This window comes from Stomoxys calcitrans, chromosome 4 (genome assembly GCF_963082655.1).
Source record: "Stomoxys calcitrans chromosome 4, idStoCalc2.1, whole genome shotgun sequence".
In the NCBI taxonomy this organism is placed as follows: domain Eukaryota; kingdom Metazoa; phylum Arthropoda; class Insecta; order Diptera; family Muscidae; genus Stomoxys; species Stomoxys calcitrans.
The window spans coordinates 57,050,403-57,068,298 of NC_081555.1; the positions used below are offsets into that span (position 1 = coordinate 57,050,403).

At 36.9% G+C, this 17,896-nt stretch overlaps 1 protein-coding gene across 1 annotated transcript; it reads left to right on the forward strand.

Annotated features, from left to right (window-relative positions):
* The first annotated feature begins 240 nt into the window (after positions 1–240).
* Positions 241–16,945, forward strand: LOC106091547 (zinc finger protein 236). The gene is made up of 3 exons (XM_013258094.2): positions 241–1,184; positions 9,315–10,218; positions 11,759–16,945. Exons 2-3 carry the CDS (start codon positions 9,382–9,384, stop codon positions 16,709–16,711), a joined length of 5,790 nt encoding a protein of 1,929 aa, XP_013113548.1. The 5' UTR covers positions 241–1,184; positions 9,315–9,381; the 3' UTR covers positions 16,712–16,945.
* The last annotated feature ends 951 nt before the right edge of the window (positions 16,946–17,896 follow it).

Genomic DNA, 17,896 nt, shown 5'->3' on the forward strand with positions numbered 1-17,896 from the left:
ATGCTGTTGCCGCATCGTCTCTATCCTCTTCACTCATCCAAATGGATTAGATGAGTGTTCTCCTCACATTGAGTGTGTGCGTTGTGATATGGTGTTGTGAGGATGTGCTGTGTTTTGCAGCCGCAGCATTTTTCGGCAGAGGGACACAATTTGTAGACTGCGTGAGAAAATTGTCTTTAAATACAACTCCATATCGACAGAATCAATTCAGTTGAGTTTCATCTGTCCAGCACTAAAGGATAACTTAGAACTAAACTGTTGAACAGCAAATACTACGAACACGCATACTTATATTTAAGCCTGCAATCCATAAAAGAAAACATACGCACACTTATACACTGCTCTTAATACAAAAAATTTAGATAAATTAAGACTAAACCCCCACTCAGACCAAACGACACACATACAAATTCTACACTTTGTACAAACGAAAAAGCAGCAGCACTCTAGAAAACTAATAAGAAACCGAAGAAGAAAAGGAGGAATCGTACATATACATGCATCGTGTAACGGATACGTTGTTGCTTTTGAACTCAACTCTGTGGGCAGAGAGTTTCTCCCGTAATTGTGTACTCGACGACGTGCTCTGCGACAAACAAACGTAACTTAAGTTTAGTTTTGGGTTTTAACGAAACCAATCATTACGGGTGTGTTCGCGAACGTAGATACATCAGGCGGAGAAAAAATCTATGCATCGCTCGGAAAAAACAAGACACATTTGTTTAGAAAAATTCAAGGCATCAGAAAACTCGGAACGGAAAATATATTCAACAAAGATAAAAAAACACATAATAGTATGCTTACATATATTGCTCACTTAATACCAAAAAACAAATAACAAAAAATAAGTAAAAAAAATAATAATAATACAAAAGCCTGAAAGCCACCACAGAAGAAACAAAATAATTTTATGGTGCAATATAATTAAAAGTGAAAATTACCAAAAAGCTTAAAGAAATGTCACACAATTTTCTCTAAGAAAAATAGAAAAATTAAAGAAAATAAGAATAGAAAATTTGTTTCCTAAACTTACAATGCCTTAACAATGAGACAAAGTTTTACTCCAATTTCATTGGAAACTAGTGATGCAAATACAAAAATATTACAAAAAAATATTTGGCAAATTGGAAAACAGCTCACACATACTTAACTTAAAACGGATTATCGCAGAATATTTTTAAAAGGTAATATTGATTTTTTTAAAACAGACAACTAAAAATCTATTGCTCACTGAAAACTTTGCCATTAATTTGAATAAAAAAACGCAATTTAAGGTGAAAAAAATCTAAGTGTTTTTTAAGGTAACTTTTTAGTGTTTAGAGCACACAACAAAACGATTACTGGCTTAGATCCATATCTTTAGTGGCATACTCATTTCTATCTAATCGAACCTTACCTAAGGTGACTTTGAAAAAAAAAAAGAAAAACAAAATAAGTGGAATTTTTTTCCTCAAAACTATTTACTAGATAGCAAAAAAACCGTGGTATTCCGACATATACATTTTTGATTCGTTCATATATATTTTTGGCAGCACTGGCAGCTTCCATTCAAGTGACTTTTGAAATCCAAATAGATTTTTGTGGTACACTCCTTCTTTATTTCTAGCGTCTTATTTTCACTTGAATAAAAAGAATTGCATATTTTTTGATTGCAACTATTTCCAGTTTTCTTTTAACTTTTACAAATAATTTTTTTTTTCATATATTATTTTTTTATATATAGCAAAGTCGTTGAACCAAAATGCATATTGTATTCTTAACATGTTATTTACAATTTATTGATTAAACAAAAAAAAAGACAACTTACGAAAGAACTTAATAACACTCAAACCGAAATGTTTTTAAATCTTGAATATAAATAAGCAAAAATAACTCAACAAATAAAAAAAAAACTTGCGAAATGCTATTTAGACATATCTACAACCAGTTTAGTACAAGTTAATGAATGAATGATGGGCTACTCTTTTGCCATGGTTCTCATTTATTTTCTTTTATCTTATTTGTTGTCGTTTTGATTTATAATTGATTTAATTTGCAGTCTTGTTTTCGTATAAAGAAATAACACAAGTTTACTATTTAGCCTCAAAATGGTAATAATTGTTTCATATGTTTTGCAAACATTGTTGCCATGTAATTATATCCACATAATAAATTAATTCAATAAATCCAGGATAGCTCACTACAAAAAATAAGGAATTTGTTAAAATGCCGTCATGGATGAGTAAATACCTCTTAAATTAAATTATTAAACGAAACGTATGCTATAAATCAATTCTATATGCAAAAGTGTGATCTTTAGCCGTAAAAATATTTTTAGTTCAAATTTAATTTATACCATTAGTAGTTCCCACAAATATTATGTTAAGGAAAACGCTGAACAGCACACTGTTACAAGAAGGATATTTACTTCCATTTGGAAGACACCAACAAAAGTTCTGGATGCTAGAATTTGAAATTTGATGTCTTACCTGAAAGTTTAAGCTTATAAAATCATCCTGTTAGTTGGTCAAACAATCAAATTTGTTAATGATAGGAACGCCTTGGTGAACATCAGAAAACATTTTCACCGGTGGTTATCTCCTAACTTATGCTAGCTACATTTGTGAGGTATCCTGCAATTTTGCAATTTCTCTTCTAAGGGGTGTAGCTATGCGACACGCCGTTCGGACTAGGCATAAAAAATGGGATGTTCATGGGAAATTAAGTTTGGAACAAAGAAACACCCAAATTAGTTTACAAAAGTCACACACGTTTCATGCGAAAATCTCACTTAAGGATAGGGGTAACTTGCCTCATCTTAATGGGTTCTACCCGGCCACGTTGGAAAGGCTGACTTTTTAGCTATTATCTTTTTGGCAACAATGGTTTAAACAGCACACGCTCGTTTCGTGTTTTATTTCACTGTCAAACATCTTCAGTTGGGTCTAAAATATAACCATGAATCGTCTTACAAACGACCAACGCTTGCAAATTATTAAATTTTATTATCAAAATGCGTGCTCTGTTAAGAAAATTCCCCGCGCTTTTCTTCCATTTTACGACGAAGCTAATATTTGGCTCAATGGGTACGTAAATAAGCAGAATAGTCGATTTTGGAGTAAAGATCAGCCCGAAGCATTGCAAGAGCTACCAATGCATCCAGAAAACAGTCACAGTTCGGTGCGGTTTATGGTTTTGGACCGTACTTCTTCAAAGATGATGCGAATCGTAACGTAACTGCCAAAATTTATATAAACTGGATTGCTCTGAGAACATTTTATTTTTCTTTTAAGAAACTAAATTCTGCTTGAAGTTTGTTACATGCACGCTTCTATATTATTTCAAGGTTTTCAAAACGGGGGCTGATTTACCGCGAGTACCTGAACGAGTACGATTTAGCTCGTTGACGTATGCGGTAGTCTGGCCCCCAGGTTAATCCTTAAAACAAAATTTCTTGCTTTATTAAAAGATGTATGCCCCTAAGTTGCGAAAATGGAAGCATTTGCTTAAGAGCCCAGCTTCAAACTCAAAATTGTATCAAGCACCTTACTCACTATTCATTATACTGCTCATTCGAACACCCAGAAAAATAAATTTGCTGATATCAGCTGAAGGATGTATGGAAAAGGAAAAATGTTTAGCTATCAAACCATATGGCAATTTTAGGTGCATCCTTTGATGTGGTTGGTTCATGTGTGGTATTGTTTCTCCACCTAAGTGCCGGTATTTGTTATCTTGGAAATAATTCTGGAACTTTTGAACGTATAAAGATATGTCCACGAAATTAGTTAGTCCAGAAGTTTATCCATGGGGCTTGAAAGTTGGCCACCTCGAGTGCCAAATTTTGTATTGCTTGCCAAATAGTTATTTATGAACCGATCGGCTTGAGTCTTTTTTTTTTTTGAGATAGTGCTTGTGCTCCTGCATATTTCCAACGGTTTATAAGTTATTGGACTAACTGCTTTTTTTTTTTTTTTTGATAATTTTTGTCAATGTATCTTCGGTATTTTTATAATCGTGAGACTGTTTGTAAACCGATTGAAAATATTTGACATCGCTAGAAAGGTTAGAAGGTTTTTTTTTCTTCAAAGCATAATTTTATCTACAAACTTTGAAAATATCTCTATATCTTTAACCGTTCCGATTTGATAGCTCGTCAAAGTTACACGTCATTTTTCCAAAAAAAAAAAGATTTATTTTTTTTCGATTGTTCCCCAAATATATAATTCATGTTCGGAATTTTTCCGCGCAATTTTTTTATTGCATTAGTCGTCTAAATACATACCATTCCAAAAGCGTATAATACATGTATAAAAGTTGTAAGGTTCTCCCAATAATTGCTAACCTCAGGTAAAAATTCCTCCGTATTTTTTGATTTGCGAAGAAATTTTGTCTGTCGATTTTAATTGATACAAAAATTCGATTGCTTACATAATTTACAATAATTTTGGCGTATTATGTTTTGAAATCCGATTCTTCATCCAAAAGTTAAGTTTTTTTAAGTTTTTAACCCGCATAAAAATTAAAAAATTGTAAAAGAAAATCCGTGTAAGTCTAGCTCTATTTTTTAAACCAGTAGGAAAGGCAAAAGTGGGGCGGATCCAACTATATAATACCCTACACCACTTAGTGTACGTAGTACTTTTAATAAATGGAACTTATCTCCAAATCCAGTCTGCCATATCGGATGAAAGTTATATATGGGAGCTATATCTCCCATCTCCCTATATCTCAATCCTTGTCCCAAAAAGAGACCTGTGCAAAATTTCATGACAATCGGACAATAAATACGACCTGTAACTTGATCACAAGAATACATGGACAGACAGACGGACATAGCTTAATCGAATCAGTAAGTGATTCTAAGCCGATCGATATACATATCAATAGTTCTAGCTCATCTCCTTCTAATAGTTCTATCTCAATAGTTCTAGCTCTTCTCCTTCTTCTACTGTACCACAGTGGTGGTGTGGGGTATAAAAAGAATCAAGCCGATCGGTCTATAAATGACTGTTTGGCAAGCATTCCAATATTTGACATACTCGAGGTGGCCAACTTTCAAGTCCCATAGATCAGCCAGTGGACCCACAAGGGTCACCAAATTTTGCATACTCATTGAAAAACACCTCAACATTGACTACGTAAACATTCTTGGACATATCTCTTTCCGTTCAAAATTTCCAGAATGCTTTCCAAGATTTTTCGATGTGCCAACACTGTGCAATGATGGTCTAGTAGCTTTCACAACTAAAGGCTTCCGATGATGACCTCCTTAATCAAGAGGTTGATTGGTTTTGTGGAATTTTCTTTACCTTTAGATTAGAGAAAAAAAAATTTGGTTCATTAAGCTCGTCTCGAAAGAGAATTAAAATGAAAATTAAAAAAAAAAATTATACATCTCCGCCTTAACAGGCAAAACACTTGGTAAATTGTTTTTTTTTTTTTTTTTTTCTTTTATAGTTAAGATCTTATCGGTTATTTGATATGCTTTAATTTGAAATCGTTAAAAAATTATTGAAATGAAGTAAATTTGTAAGATTAGAGTCTAAATCAATTTAAAGATTAGAGTCTAAACTTAATCTAAGAGTCAGCGTCGAGTTGTTTAAATGGATTTTATATGGGAAAGCAAAAAACCGCCGCGGCTTGAGTTTGAGTCTAGCGTAATGACGCTGATATAGTTTCTATTCTGGCAGGGTTGCTCTCAATGTTCTCTTCTTTCTTCTACCACATTTTCATGAAAATTCGTTACGTTACCAACAATTTTCAGACAATTTTACAAAAAATATGGTACCCTTACATGAGAAAATATATTTGTTTACAATATTTAAAATGTTTGTGCGTTAAATTTTCAAAAATATACAAATTCATTTAAGTAACATATACTTCGACGTTATTAACAAGCGTAAAAACTATAATAATTAAATAACATCTTTACCACCAGTCTCGCTGTTTCTGTTTGTTCCCTCAAATTTGACTTCAGACTCCGCGTCTCTTATTTGGTTTCGCCGCTTGCGATTTTTTTCGACTCTGACTCTTGACTCTTTGGTTGGGTTTGTTAGTTGTAACACAAAAGTTTTTTAAATATTTGCGACTTTTTTTGGCTACTTTTAACTTTTCACCATCTGAAAACAGCAGGAAATGTTTGCTGTTTTAGCAAAATGTCCCAGAGCGAATATGTCTCCTAACTGAAAGATTGGCTTGCACGTTATGGGGCATGGATTGTTCAAATTAGTGGGATTATACTTACTACTATACTTGCAGTATTTCCTTTTCATATAAATAGGGGCACAACAAAAATTATATATACTTCCCTAGCTTAGGCTATCGCGGATAAATCAAATAACTGATCGTTGTGGACACATTATGTGTACCTGACCAATATTCTTTCCCACCCTAAACTAAGAGCAATCGGCACGGCTGTTGACACACAAATTTGCTTCCTTCAATTTCTTATCTTAGCACCCCACCTAACGATATTCTTACGACTATGGTGCTGCTTTGTTTCTGAAAACAGGTTAGTGAAAATATGATTCACCTCACCTATTTATTGATAAGCCTAAAAATCCCATTTCCACAATGAATGGGTAAAACTAAGGGGGAGATAATACTAACATTGATATAGTATTTTATTGTTGTAGAACAAAATAAAAAGCATAAAATTTTAATTTTTGCTAGAAGGGAAAGATGAAAGAGTTTTAAATAAAAATACATAGTTCTAAAATGACAAATATCTTTCGACTCTTATTTACATCTAAATATATAAAGCATTCTCTTAAGAAAAGAATCACATATAGAACAAACTAAGAGAAAGAGTAAGGTTCTAGATCCGTGTATTGCAGGGTTGCCATTCCGTCAGGATTCAAACTTTTTAACAAAATAATTGCCAACAGATGGACTTTAAAACAGATGGACTTAAAAATGCCCAAAAATTTTTTTCTGCAGAACTTCCTAAATTTTAAAATTATGTCTTACAAAATTAAAAAAAAATATATATATAGATATAGCTTCCTTATATATGGGATCTAGATGTGGCTCCGTTTTGGAACTAGAAATTTTTCCAACCATTCATTCGAATTGAATGTGGGATAACTCCACCATAATCCATTGGCTAATCTTGAAATTTTTATACCCTACACCACTACTGTTGTACAGGGTATTATAACGTAGTGAATTTGTTTGTAACACTCAAAGGAAAGAGAGATAGACCCATTGATAAGTATAACGAGCGACTCGGACTCATTTTCTGATTCGATTTAGCTATGTCCGTCTGTCCGTCCGTCTGTCCATGTTAATTTGTGTACAGGCATGTTTTTCGGCTTAGATCGAAGCCTATCGAAATTGAAAAAAAAATTTAGCTCCCATATATATGTTCGTCCGATTTGCAGTAATAATGCAATAAAATGGTAATTTGTTAACCGATTCTTTTGAAATTTGTTAAGAAGGATTTTTTCTGGAGTTCTCATATTCATATATATATATATATATATATATATATATATATATATATATATATATATATATATATATATATATATATATATATAAAAGTAATTGCGGATTTTTTAAAAGAAAGTAAATGCATTTTTAATAAAACTTTGAATGAACTTTAATCAAATATACTTTTTTTACACTTTTTTTTAAAGCAAGCTAAAAGTATCAGCTGATAACTGACAGAAGAAAGAATGCAATTACAGAGTCACAAACTGTGAAAAAATTTGTCAACGACAACTATATGAAAAATCCGCAAATACTTTTTAGACAATCCAATATATATATATATATATATATATATATATATATATATCGCCCAATTTTTACTCCTAGAGCCGCTGCAATCTTCCCAAAACTTCGTACAACGCTTTCTTCGACAACTGTGACTGTATTTGAAATGTTTGATCGAAGTCCGTTTAGATGTAGATATAGCTCCCATATAGTTCGTCTGATTTCCAGTAATAATGCAATAATATGGTCATTTGTTAACCGATTCCCTTGGTAGGAAGGATTTTCGATTGACTCTTAATGTGACTGGTAAATTTCATAGAAATGTGTTCAGATTTAGATATAGCTGCCATTTATGTATATCGCTTGATTTACACTTCTAGAGCCACTGCATGCGCATTTATTGACCAATCTTACATAAACTTTGTACAACGCTTTCCTCATCAACTTTCACAATATCTGAGAAGTTTGCTCCAAATCGGTTCAGATTTAGATATAGCTCCATATATATGTTCGTCCGATTTTGGGTAATTTGCAATTATGTTATTATTTGTCAACCGTAGTTATTACAGTTTGAACATATTTCCTGTAAATTTGACACGGGTTGTTTAATAACCCATCTGAAAACATCCGCCGACGACCATCAAAATTAGTTCAGAATTGGTTATAGCTTTTGCATTGTACTTATAGGGCAGGTGTAGGGTTTAGTTTGTATTTACCATTATTGTAAACGCAGTTTTCCGCACTCTATCGTCAGTATGAAATGCCTTGAATGAAATTTAACATCCTTTTGAAATGTTTAGCAACATTTTACTTTTAATAAATCTGCATTAATCGAAATCGTTATATCTAAATGTATGCTATCATAACGATTTCTCTAAACTGTCTCTAAACTCAATAACAGAGCAACCACACAGGAGCATCCAAGTTGGCCCTCTAATTCCAACAAAAATAAAAAATTATATAATAATGTATATTCTAGCCATATATATTTGTGACTATAATCTGTAAAAGATTTTCTCCATTTTATGATCCCCACATGTAGACAACATGTATTAAGTGTTCGTTGTATTGAGAAATGCGCCTTCCTTAAATATAATGCCTTCAAAAGTTCTTTTTCGTTGACTATTGGGATAATAGTGCAATACCAATCGAATATCTTATCATTTTATTGTTCTGAAAATGTTTTGCTGGAGGAGGGGAAGGTTTCACTGAAGGTATTTCGAAATGTTTCTTTATAATCTCAAGAATTGTAATCAACGCGAGAAGAAACAATAAACTCTGGCGAAATATAAATGCTTGTATTCTTCTCCCCTCCTCTTTTATTTTTGTTTTTTCTCTCTCTAGATTAGAGTATCTGGATGAGATATGGAGTGGCTAGCAAGATAGAAGAATTCAAATTGATATATTTCCCAGAAGCATATGATATCGATAAGCATTCTTTTAACACGTACACAAAGGGGTGGACGTGGCGAGTCTGGAGGGTTGTACAACCTTCGGAAGGCAATTTCTTATATTAACTAAGTGGGAATTTTTTTAACAGAAAAAAAAAATCAAACACATCATCGTTGCGTTAAATCTCAAACTTCATCAATAATTATTTTTTCTCATTTTAGGATAGATATATCTTCGGCCATAAAAGCAAAGTAGCACATTTTCAAATCCCTTTCAATCACAATAACAATGTTGGCCACACACACACACAATAACAGCCCAGATGATGGGCCTGTGCATAACATCGTCACCGCTACAATCGCCACCCCCATTAAAATGGAGAGACGTGATTCAGCCACATCCGAATCATCGTTGGAGCATTTGGATTTGGGTCGCACACCGAAAAAATTGAGTGCAGCCACCTCTACCCCAGTTGTGACCAATGATAAAACACGGAATGCCGCTGCTGGTGCCTTAGTTGAGCCGAGTAACACAGATAACGAAAGATATTTGCAGCATCATCGCAATAAAATGCAACAGGATTCCGATGAGGCCAATGACTACGATGATGAAGAGTCGGCCGATGAGAAGAGCATTACAGCTCCACGCCAACAAATGCAGCACAAGCGTCGCCTGACTTCTCGCAATTTCATGGACAAACATACCAGCGTACACATAGAATATAACGCGGACAATCCCAATTCGCTGCGTAAGAAATTCCGTTTCAATCGTAGTTCCATAGATCATGGTAACGAGTCTGGTTTCGTTGATGCCAGCAGCAGTCAGTTGTTGAGTTCAAGCCCAGTGACAGCTACTACCGTAGTCCTTGAAAATATTGGCCCTAACAATGGTGACAATAATGGTGGTTCTAAATCGAATAGTTCATCGGCCGCCTCCACACCGCCTCATCAGCAAAGCAATGGTAGCAATTCAAGCGCCGACTCAGCAACGGGCGAGGATATGAAATATGTTTGCCCAATTTGTGATGTGGTTTCGGCCACACCGCATCAATTTACAAATCACATTCGCTGCCACAATTATACCTCAGGGAATACGGAGAATTTCACCTGCCGTATTTGCTCAAAGGTAAGTCGATAATTCTAAGTGACAGTAAACCAGTGATGTGGGAAGGATCGAATGCCCCCAAAAGCAATCGAATACTAAATTTAGGAGAAAAAATGTGTCAATTGTAAACGCAACTGGAAAACTGTGTCCGTTGCTCAGATGCTTGCTAAGACTGTCTCAGACCCTCAGTTAGAGCCCAAACCCCTCATGTGTTGTCTTATTTGACTGAAATTTCACATATTTGGTATACGGGTACCAAAGCTTGAGCCAATATTTTACAAATAGCGTTATTGTTTCTTTTTTTTGAGTTAAAAATTGATCGATGTTTCATAGCCATTTGTCGCTAGGATTTTAATTACCTTTGATATTGTATAACAATTTTTATATCCTTGTTAAAAATATGAAAAACAGAAGCGATCTAAAGAACGAAAACAAAATTTACGTATGTAGGTGTAATTTGCGAAAAAATCAAAGTAAACATTTGTCAAAATTTGAACTTGTGATACGTACAATTTTTAGTCTATATAATATATACTCATATTTTCTTACATTCATCACTCAGAATTTTACAAGCTATACAGTAAAGAAAAGATATCCAAAATCTACAAATAGTCGTTTAACAAATACGGAACCTACACCTGCGATCTTTTGTGAAGCATGTATCGCAATTAGTAATTGATATCAGGTATGCCAACTTAATGTCCTTTCGAACTAGATTTGGCACTTTTTAGGTCACACAAATTCCGAAATGTATAGCTTAGGGCTTTAAGAAAAAATGTTTTTTTATTATAGTTTTTTTTCTATCGAGCTCGCAATGTTGATGTTTTATAAACTTTCGCATAAACAATCCATGAAGGAACAACAGATACTTCCCTCATATGCAATTCGATTAGAGTTTTAGCTTAATTTATTCCAATCGGATTTATTTCGTTTATTCGACCTATGTTTGAATATTTTTTGTTTTTCTAATTAAAAAATCGAGCTCGAGGTCTGTTTAAGCTTAATGATGAGGGATGATTTTTTGCCAAGCCAGAATGATGTGCTGGCTACTAACAACTTTTCGTATCGAATTCTAAGATGGCGGAATGCCTCACATTGTTGCTAGCATTAATGAAGAGATCACCACCAGTTAAAATTTTTTTTGTTGATGTTCGAGCCGGAATTTGATCCCGAGCGTTCTGATGAGTCCCTCAAATCGACAATTGAGCAGTTGAAGCGAAATCATTGGAGCGCTGGGTGTGATTTTTTTGACATATACCAAGAGCAATTGGTGCTTTTTACCCAAAATTTTACTCTATTTTATCCTAGCAGTGCAAATAAGCAATCATGATGGCCAACTCATCGAAGCATTCACCCAAAACTGAATTTTAAAGATAGTTACAGAGTTATGTTCAGTATTTTTCGATTTGGCCGAGACTTTTTCGTCAACTTTTAGTAGATTCATTGAAAACACATTACAAAGTATTGCTTCTTCTAACTACTACTTCGCTCTCTCTCCCTCTCTCATTCTTTATTTGTATGCCCTACTAATTTCCAACACCCTTTGTCTTTTTCGCATAAGGTACTGTCATCTGCATCTTCGCTGGATCGCCACGTTCTAGTTCACACTGGGGAAAGACCATTCAATTGTAAATATTGTCATCTCACTTTTACAACAAATGGCAACATGCATCGCCACATGCGCACCCACAAACAGCATCAGCACACACATCATCGGCGCAACTCAAATGGAACAAAGTTCAACTCGAACACCACGGCGGCGGCGGCGAAAGCGGCAATTGGGGGTTGCCCAACGCCATTAAGCCATAGTGGACAATTAAGTGAAGGCGTTAAATTATCAGCAGTGGTAGCGGCTTCGCCTACAGCCAACGAGGCAGAGCTCAACAGCCATGGTGTGTTGGCATCTGCTGCAGCAAACAACAACCACAACATAGGCGGCAGCAGTAACACGACAGGTGCTAATGACAAGCGATTAAGTGTTAACGCTGAAGCCACATCAGCTCGAGAAAGTTATGAAAGTGATGGTGAGTGCTGCTCTTCGGATAATTCAATGGCTCACAACAACAATAACAATGACTTGAAAATTAACAATAATAACTATAAACGTAAGTTAAGTGGTGGTGGCGATGATGTTGATGATGATCTCCTTAGGCAACACCAACTACAACAACGCAATCAAAACTCTGAAGAGTTGTTTAAGCAACAATTAAAAGCAATTGTTAACAACAAATCCACCAACGTCGCCAACTCCAATACATCCCCCCGTAACAGCCGCGAGGAAGATGGCAAATCGGCTCAAGCTTCCAGCAATGAGCCCTTAATCTGTCCCGTCTGTAATGATGATGAATTTTCTGATGTTATGGCCCTGGATCAGCATATGGATGCCAAACACCCAGAAATTCCAGCCAAGTGTACCCATTGCGGCGTTATTTTCCGTTCTCATCATCAGCTCAGCATACATCCCTGTTCGGCTGATGATGTGAAACCTCAGGTTGTTGTTGACCACCCTAGCACTCCGAGACAGCGGAAGTTAAGTGAACACTCTGTGGGACATTCTCCGCAAGATCATTCTCCAGATGACCATGAGCATAATGCGGACCAACGAAGACGCCAAGAATTATTCCAACACGTGGAATTGAAAAATATGATGAGCCGAACCCACACGCCTTCCTCCTCTTATCATAATTTAGATCTTGCCGAAGACGATATTAAATCGGAACCTTCTGCCGGCCATGATTCTAAAGATTTAGCTGATATCCAGTCGATACTTAATATGACCTCGTCGTCGAGTACTTCGAATTTCCTCAAAAATTTTGAACAATCTGTGAATACGCCATCATCACAATTCAGTTACGACCGTGATGAAGAAGAGGCCCAAGATGTTTTCACGGCCGAATTTCGTAAAATGAAATTGCGCGGCGAGTTCCCCTGCAAGTTATGTACAGCGGTTTTTCCTAATCTCAGGGCCCTCAAGGGCCATAACCGAGTACACCTTAGTGAGGTAGGCCCTGCGGGTCCCTTCCGCTGCAATATGTGCCCATATACGATTTGTGACAAGGCGGCCCTGGTACGCCATATGCGTACACACAATGGCGATAGACCGTATGAATGTGCCGTCTGTAATTATGCCTTTACAACCAAAGCCAACTGTGAACGCCATTTGCGCAATCGCCACGCCAAAACAACTCGAGATGAAGTTAAACGTGCCATTATCTATCATCCTTCTGAGGATTCGAGTTGTGATGATCCTACTAAAAAGCAACATCTCTTCTCCTCACCTGATATCGAAGACGATATTGAATTCTATCAACAGCCCGGTCGAAGAGACAGCTCCACGCCTGTTTCTCATCTCAAAGAAATGCTGACATCGGGGACTGATAATCATGCCTCCCCCAAACCGGCAAAAATCCAAGTGAAGAACCTAAATGAAATGTTGGACAAATCCACATCTTCCTCAGGTTACAACGATAGTTACGATAAACAACTGAGTGAAAAATCTGCAACTGTTGCCATTGATATGAGTATGGACGTTTTAGATCTGAGCAAAAAGCCTACAGGCCGAACAAACGCACAGAAACCCAATGAAACAAACGATGAAATGCCTCATCCTCTAATGCAAAAGGAAGAGAACATATCCATTGGCCCTTTGATGCCCAGTAGTGTCGATGAGGCATCAACACTGGAAAAGCAACAACAATTGCTTATGGGTCAACAGCCGTGGCTCAACGATACGGCCCAATACCTACAGCAACTATATCGAAATTTACTATTTCCACAACTCAATCCCTTCCTAATGCCTAATTCTCCATTTATGCCTCAAAATATGGCTGATTTTCAGAAATTGGCTCCATTCTTTAGAACTATGTTGGGCACTACTGCGGGGACGACATTACCGCCTTCAGCCGATTTGGATAAGGCCACATCTTCTGCACCACCTACAGCAAATTTACCTCCTATTAGTCCCATGATGACGGAAAAGTCTAGTTCGGTCTCAATGGCCTCGCCGAAGGCTGGATTACTCTCTCCCAACCCGAGTCATCTCAGCATACCCAGACATGTTGTGAATGGCTCATTGTCCACACAAACTCCACATTTGCCACCTACCATTTTATCCAACGGGCCGGTTAAAATGGTTTTAAAAAATGGCGTGTTTATGCCTAAACAAAAGCAAAGGCGTTATCGCACCGAACGTCCCTTCGCCTGCGAACATTGCTCTGCCCGCTTTACCCTGCGATCAAACATGGAACGCCACGTGAAGCAACAACATCCCCAATATTATGCTCAACGTCAGCGTAGTGGTCATCATGTAATGCGTGGCCGCGGAGCCAGCAATGCTGCCAATATAAATAACATAACCCGCCTACAGGCTGCCGTTGCCCACGCGCATTATGGTGGTAATCCAAATTCATCAATTACCAGCCACTCCCCTATTTCGGATCAGGTCAAATATGCAATCTTGGCCCAACAACTCAAAGCTCGGAAGGATCCGGATCTTCTGCAACAAGCTTTAGTACATGGTTCAAATAGTGTTGCCAATTCAAATTTATTTTCAAATCATTTGAGTGCTCATAACAATGGTGGAGCTGCGGTGCCACATGCCTTTCCCAACTATTCCAGTCATCAACAACATCAGCAACAGCACTTGAGTCAAAATGGCACCCCTAACGGTTCCATGGAGGACGATGAGCCCAAACTAGTAATCGATGAAGATGATGATGATGAAGAATGCGATGAGGAGGATGAAGATGAGGTGGGAGAAATTCATGATGATGACGATGACTATCCCGACCATGACATCCAACTGATGGAGAAGGACGCTGACCCCGCGGAGGAACACCAGTTACCCACCACGGTGGAAGAGGTTAAACTTAAGCCCGAAGAAAAAAAAGAAGCTGCCAAAAAGATGGCAGAGTCTATATTGGAACAGGCCATTAAGGCTGGCCAAAATATGCCAACCAAAACAGAAGTACCTGCTACTGTGAATTCCAACAACACCATGAAATCCATGATTGCTCAAGCTCCAGCTGTGGGAAAATTTCTGAAAGAGGTGGCCAGTTCCCCATTCAAAGATGAATCTCAAGACCTGGTGCCCGTAGCAAAGTTAGTAGACAATGCTACCAGCAACTCAGTGTCATTCAACAGCTATTTTCGCCCTGGAGATGTGGCCAATCACATGGATCACAGTGATGAGGAGGGTTTAGTGGCCTCCGGCAGTGCCAGTGAAAGCAATAATTCAGGCGCTGAAGATGCTGCCACCAGTGCTCAAACCAAGAAGAAGTCAGCCTATAGCTTGGCTCCAAATCGTGTATCCTGTCCATATTGCCAACGCATGTTTCCTTGGTCTAGTTCCCTTCGACGACATATTTTGACACATACCGGACAGAAACCTTTTAAATGTTCTCATTGCCCTTTGCTTTTTACAACAAAGAGCAACTGTGATCGCCATCTATTGCGCAAACATGGCAATGTGGAGTCTGCAGTCTCCGTCTATGTACCCGATGAGGATGTCAACGAACCCATACCCTTGCCCAAGTCCGTTGAAGAAATCGAAAGAGAAAAGGAACGTGAAGAGGAAGAAAAGCGACGTTTGGCCGAAGAACAAAGAGAACGCCTGGAGCGAGAGCAACGAGAAAAGGAGAAACTTGAGCAAGAGCGTCAGCAGCAACAGCGCCAGGCTATTCGCAAGCTGGCGGAAGTACAATTTAACCAGTTCCAACTGAAGACCGAGGCGGCACCAGCTTCGGCAATTTCCTCTTCTGAATTGCCTTATAAATGCCATTTATGCGAGAGTTCCTTTGCTGAGAGAGCTCAATGTCTGGATCACATCAAATGTTTTCACACTCAGGAATATGATTTGTTATTGTCCAAAGGCGCCATAGATAGTGAGGTCGAAGCGAACCAAATCAATTCCAATGAGGAAGAGGAGCGCAATCGAACCCAAGAGGAGGCAACAAAGGGAGTAAAATATCCAGATTATAGCAATCGCAAAGTTATATGCGCATTTTGTGTGCGACGTTTCTGGTCCACCGAAGATCTACGACGCCATATGCGTACCCATTCGGGGGAGAGGCCATTTCAGTGTGACATTTGCCTGCGCAAATTCACATTGAAGCACAGCATGCTGCGCCACATGAAGAAGCACAATGGTCTTCATGGCAATGGCTCGTTGCACGGAGTTGATGGTCTGCATAATGGCAATAGCTGCTCAGACTACTCAGATGACGAACAAGGACCATTGCCGGCTGCACCAGCAGCACCACCTGCGAATTTTAATGCCCTCTTGTTGGGTACCATGGGCTCCAAAATACAGGAATTGCTAAGCAAGGCCAACGAGTGGGGCAATGGAGCTGGCCTCTCAGTGCTGAGGGAGCGTAAGCAGAATATTAACGACGATTCGGCTATGGTACAATCGGATCTAATTGGCAATCTCTTGGGCATCAGTGATCAGGGCATACTCAATAAATTGATGTCATCGCCAGATGAGGCAGCCAAGCTGTTGGGAGTTGAAAAGTAAAGGCTACAATCAACTCACCCCACTCCTCTTTTCTTTCCTAGTTATTCTCTAGTCACTTGACACACGGTCTCTTGTATTTTGTACTTATATAACTTTAGCTCGCATATCGTCCTCATCGCCCTGATATCTACTACAACAGTCTTTTGAGGGAATGCGTTCAATGTTTTTTTCTTTTTAATTTCATCATTAAACTTTAAATTAAAGTTTTTATTTCAACACAGCTCCATTTTTTTTTGTTAAAAAAAAGAACAACAAAAACCAAAGTTTTATTACGTATGTATTTTAGTAGAAATATAAAAACATCAGACACAAGAAAAATTTAGCATCTTATATTGGTAGTTTGTATTTTTGTTAGAAATTTATTCATAGCTAGATTAAAGACAAATATTACAAAAAATATTTATAACAAACAACACAAAACAAAACCCGTTGTGAACAGCATGTTGATATGAAACAAAGAAATCGGTGCAACCGCCTTAACATTTTTTTAAGACTCTAATTTTAAGTCGAAGAATTCTTTTCCATCATTTATTCTCGCATTTCAACTTCAGCTTTCATTTCTTTCGCAAACAAAAATTAAAGCAAATAAAAGACTTTACCAAGTACTTAATACGAGCATTTGCCTTGATTGTAAAAATATGAATAAAACATACAATAAAAATAATTCTAGTTTAATTCATAGTATGATCTAATTGGAAATTAAGCTCTCTAGAACTAAGTTAGTCCTTAAACACTTATTTGTAGACTTGTTGTACATTTCCCCCCGAGGCCTTCTGAAACCGCTATGTGGCTTATTACATTTATAGACATACCAAAAATAATTACAATTACACCTACTTAATAGAAACCAATTATTTATCTGCTACATACTTATCAATATTTACTAATACACAAAAAAATCATTTGTATGGTATATCTGTTATACATATATCAACCACAAAGAAACACAAACGCTTTTGAAACATTTTTCGAAGATATTTATTTATAGAAATAAATATAAGCATTATAGGATGCTAAAACAAACATTGTAAGACATTAATTATTTTTTAAATCTAAATTATCTACTTGAGAAGCAATGTTCCCTCCCTGACTTTCTTTCTCCCCCTTTAAATTATTCTAAATTGTTAATTTTTATTTTGACAATTATTGTGTTTTATTTACAAAATCATAATTATACAGCAATAA

What these genes read in the sequence shown, in the direction of transcription:
- LOC106091547 (XM_013258094.2), top strand. Translation starts at nt 9,382, where the DNA reads ATGTTGGCCACACACACACACAATAACAGCCCAGATGATGGGCCTGTG. An exon ending in CCTGCCGTATTTGCTCAAAG is followed by an intron (nt 10,219 to 11,758) that starts GTAAGTCGATAA and finishes TTTTCGCATAAG; the next exon opens with GTACTGTCATCTGCATCTTC.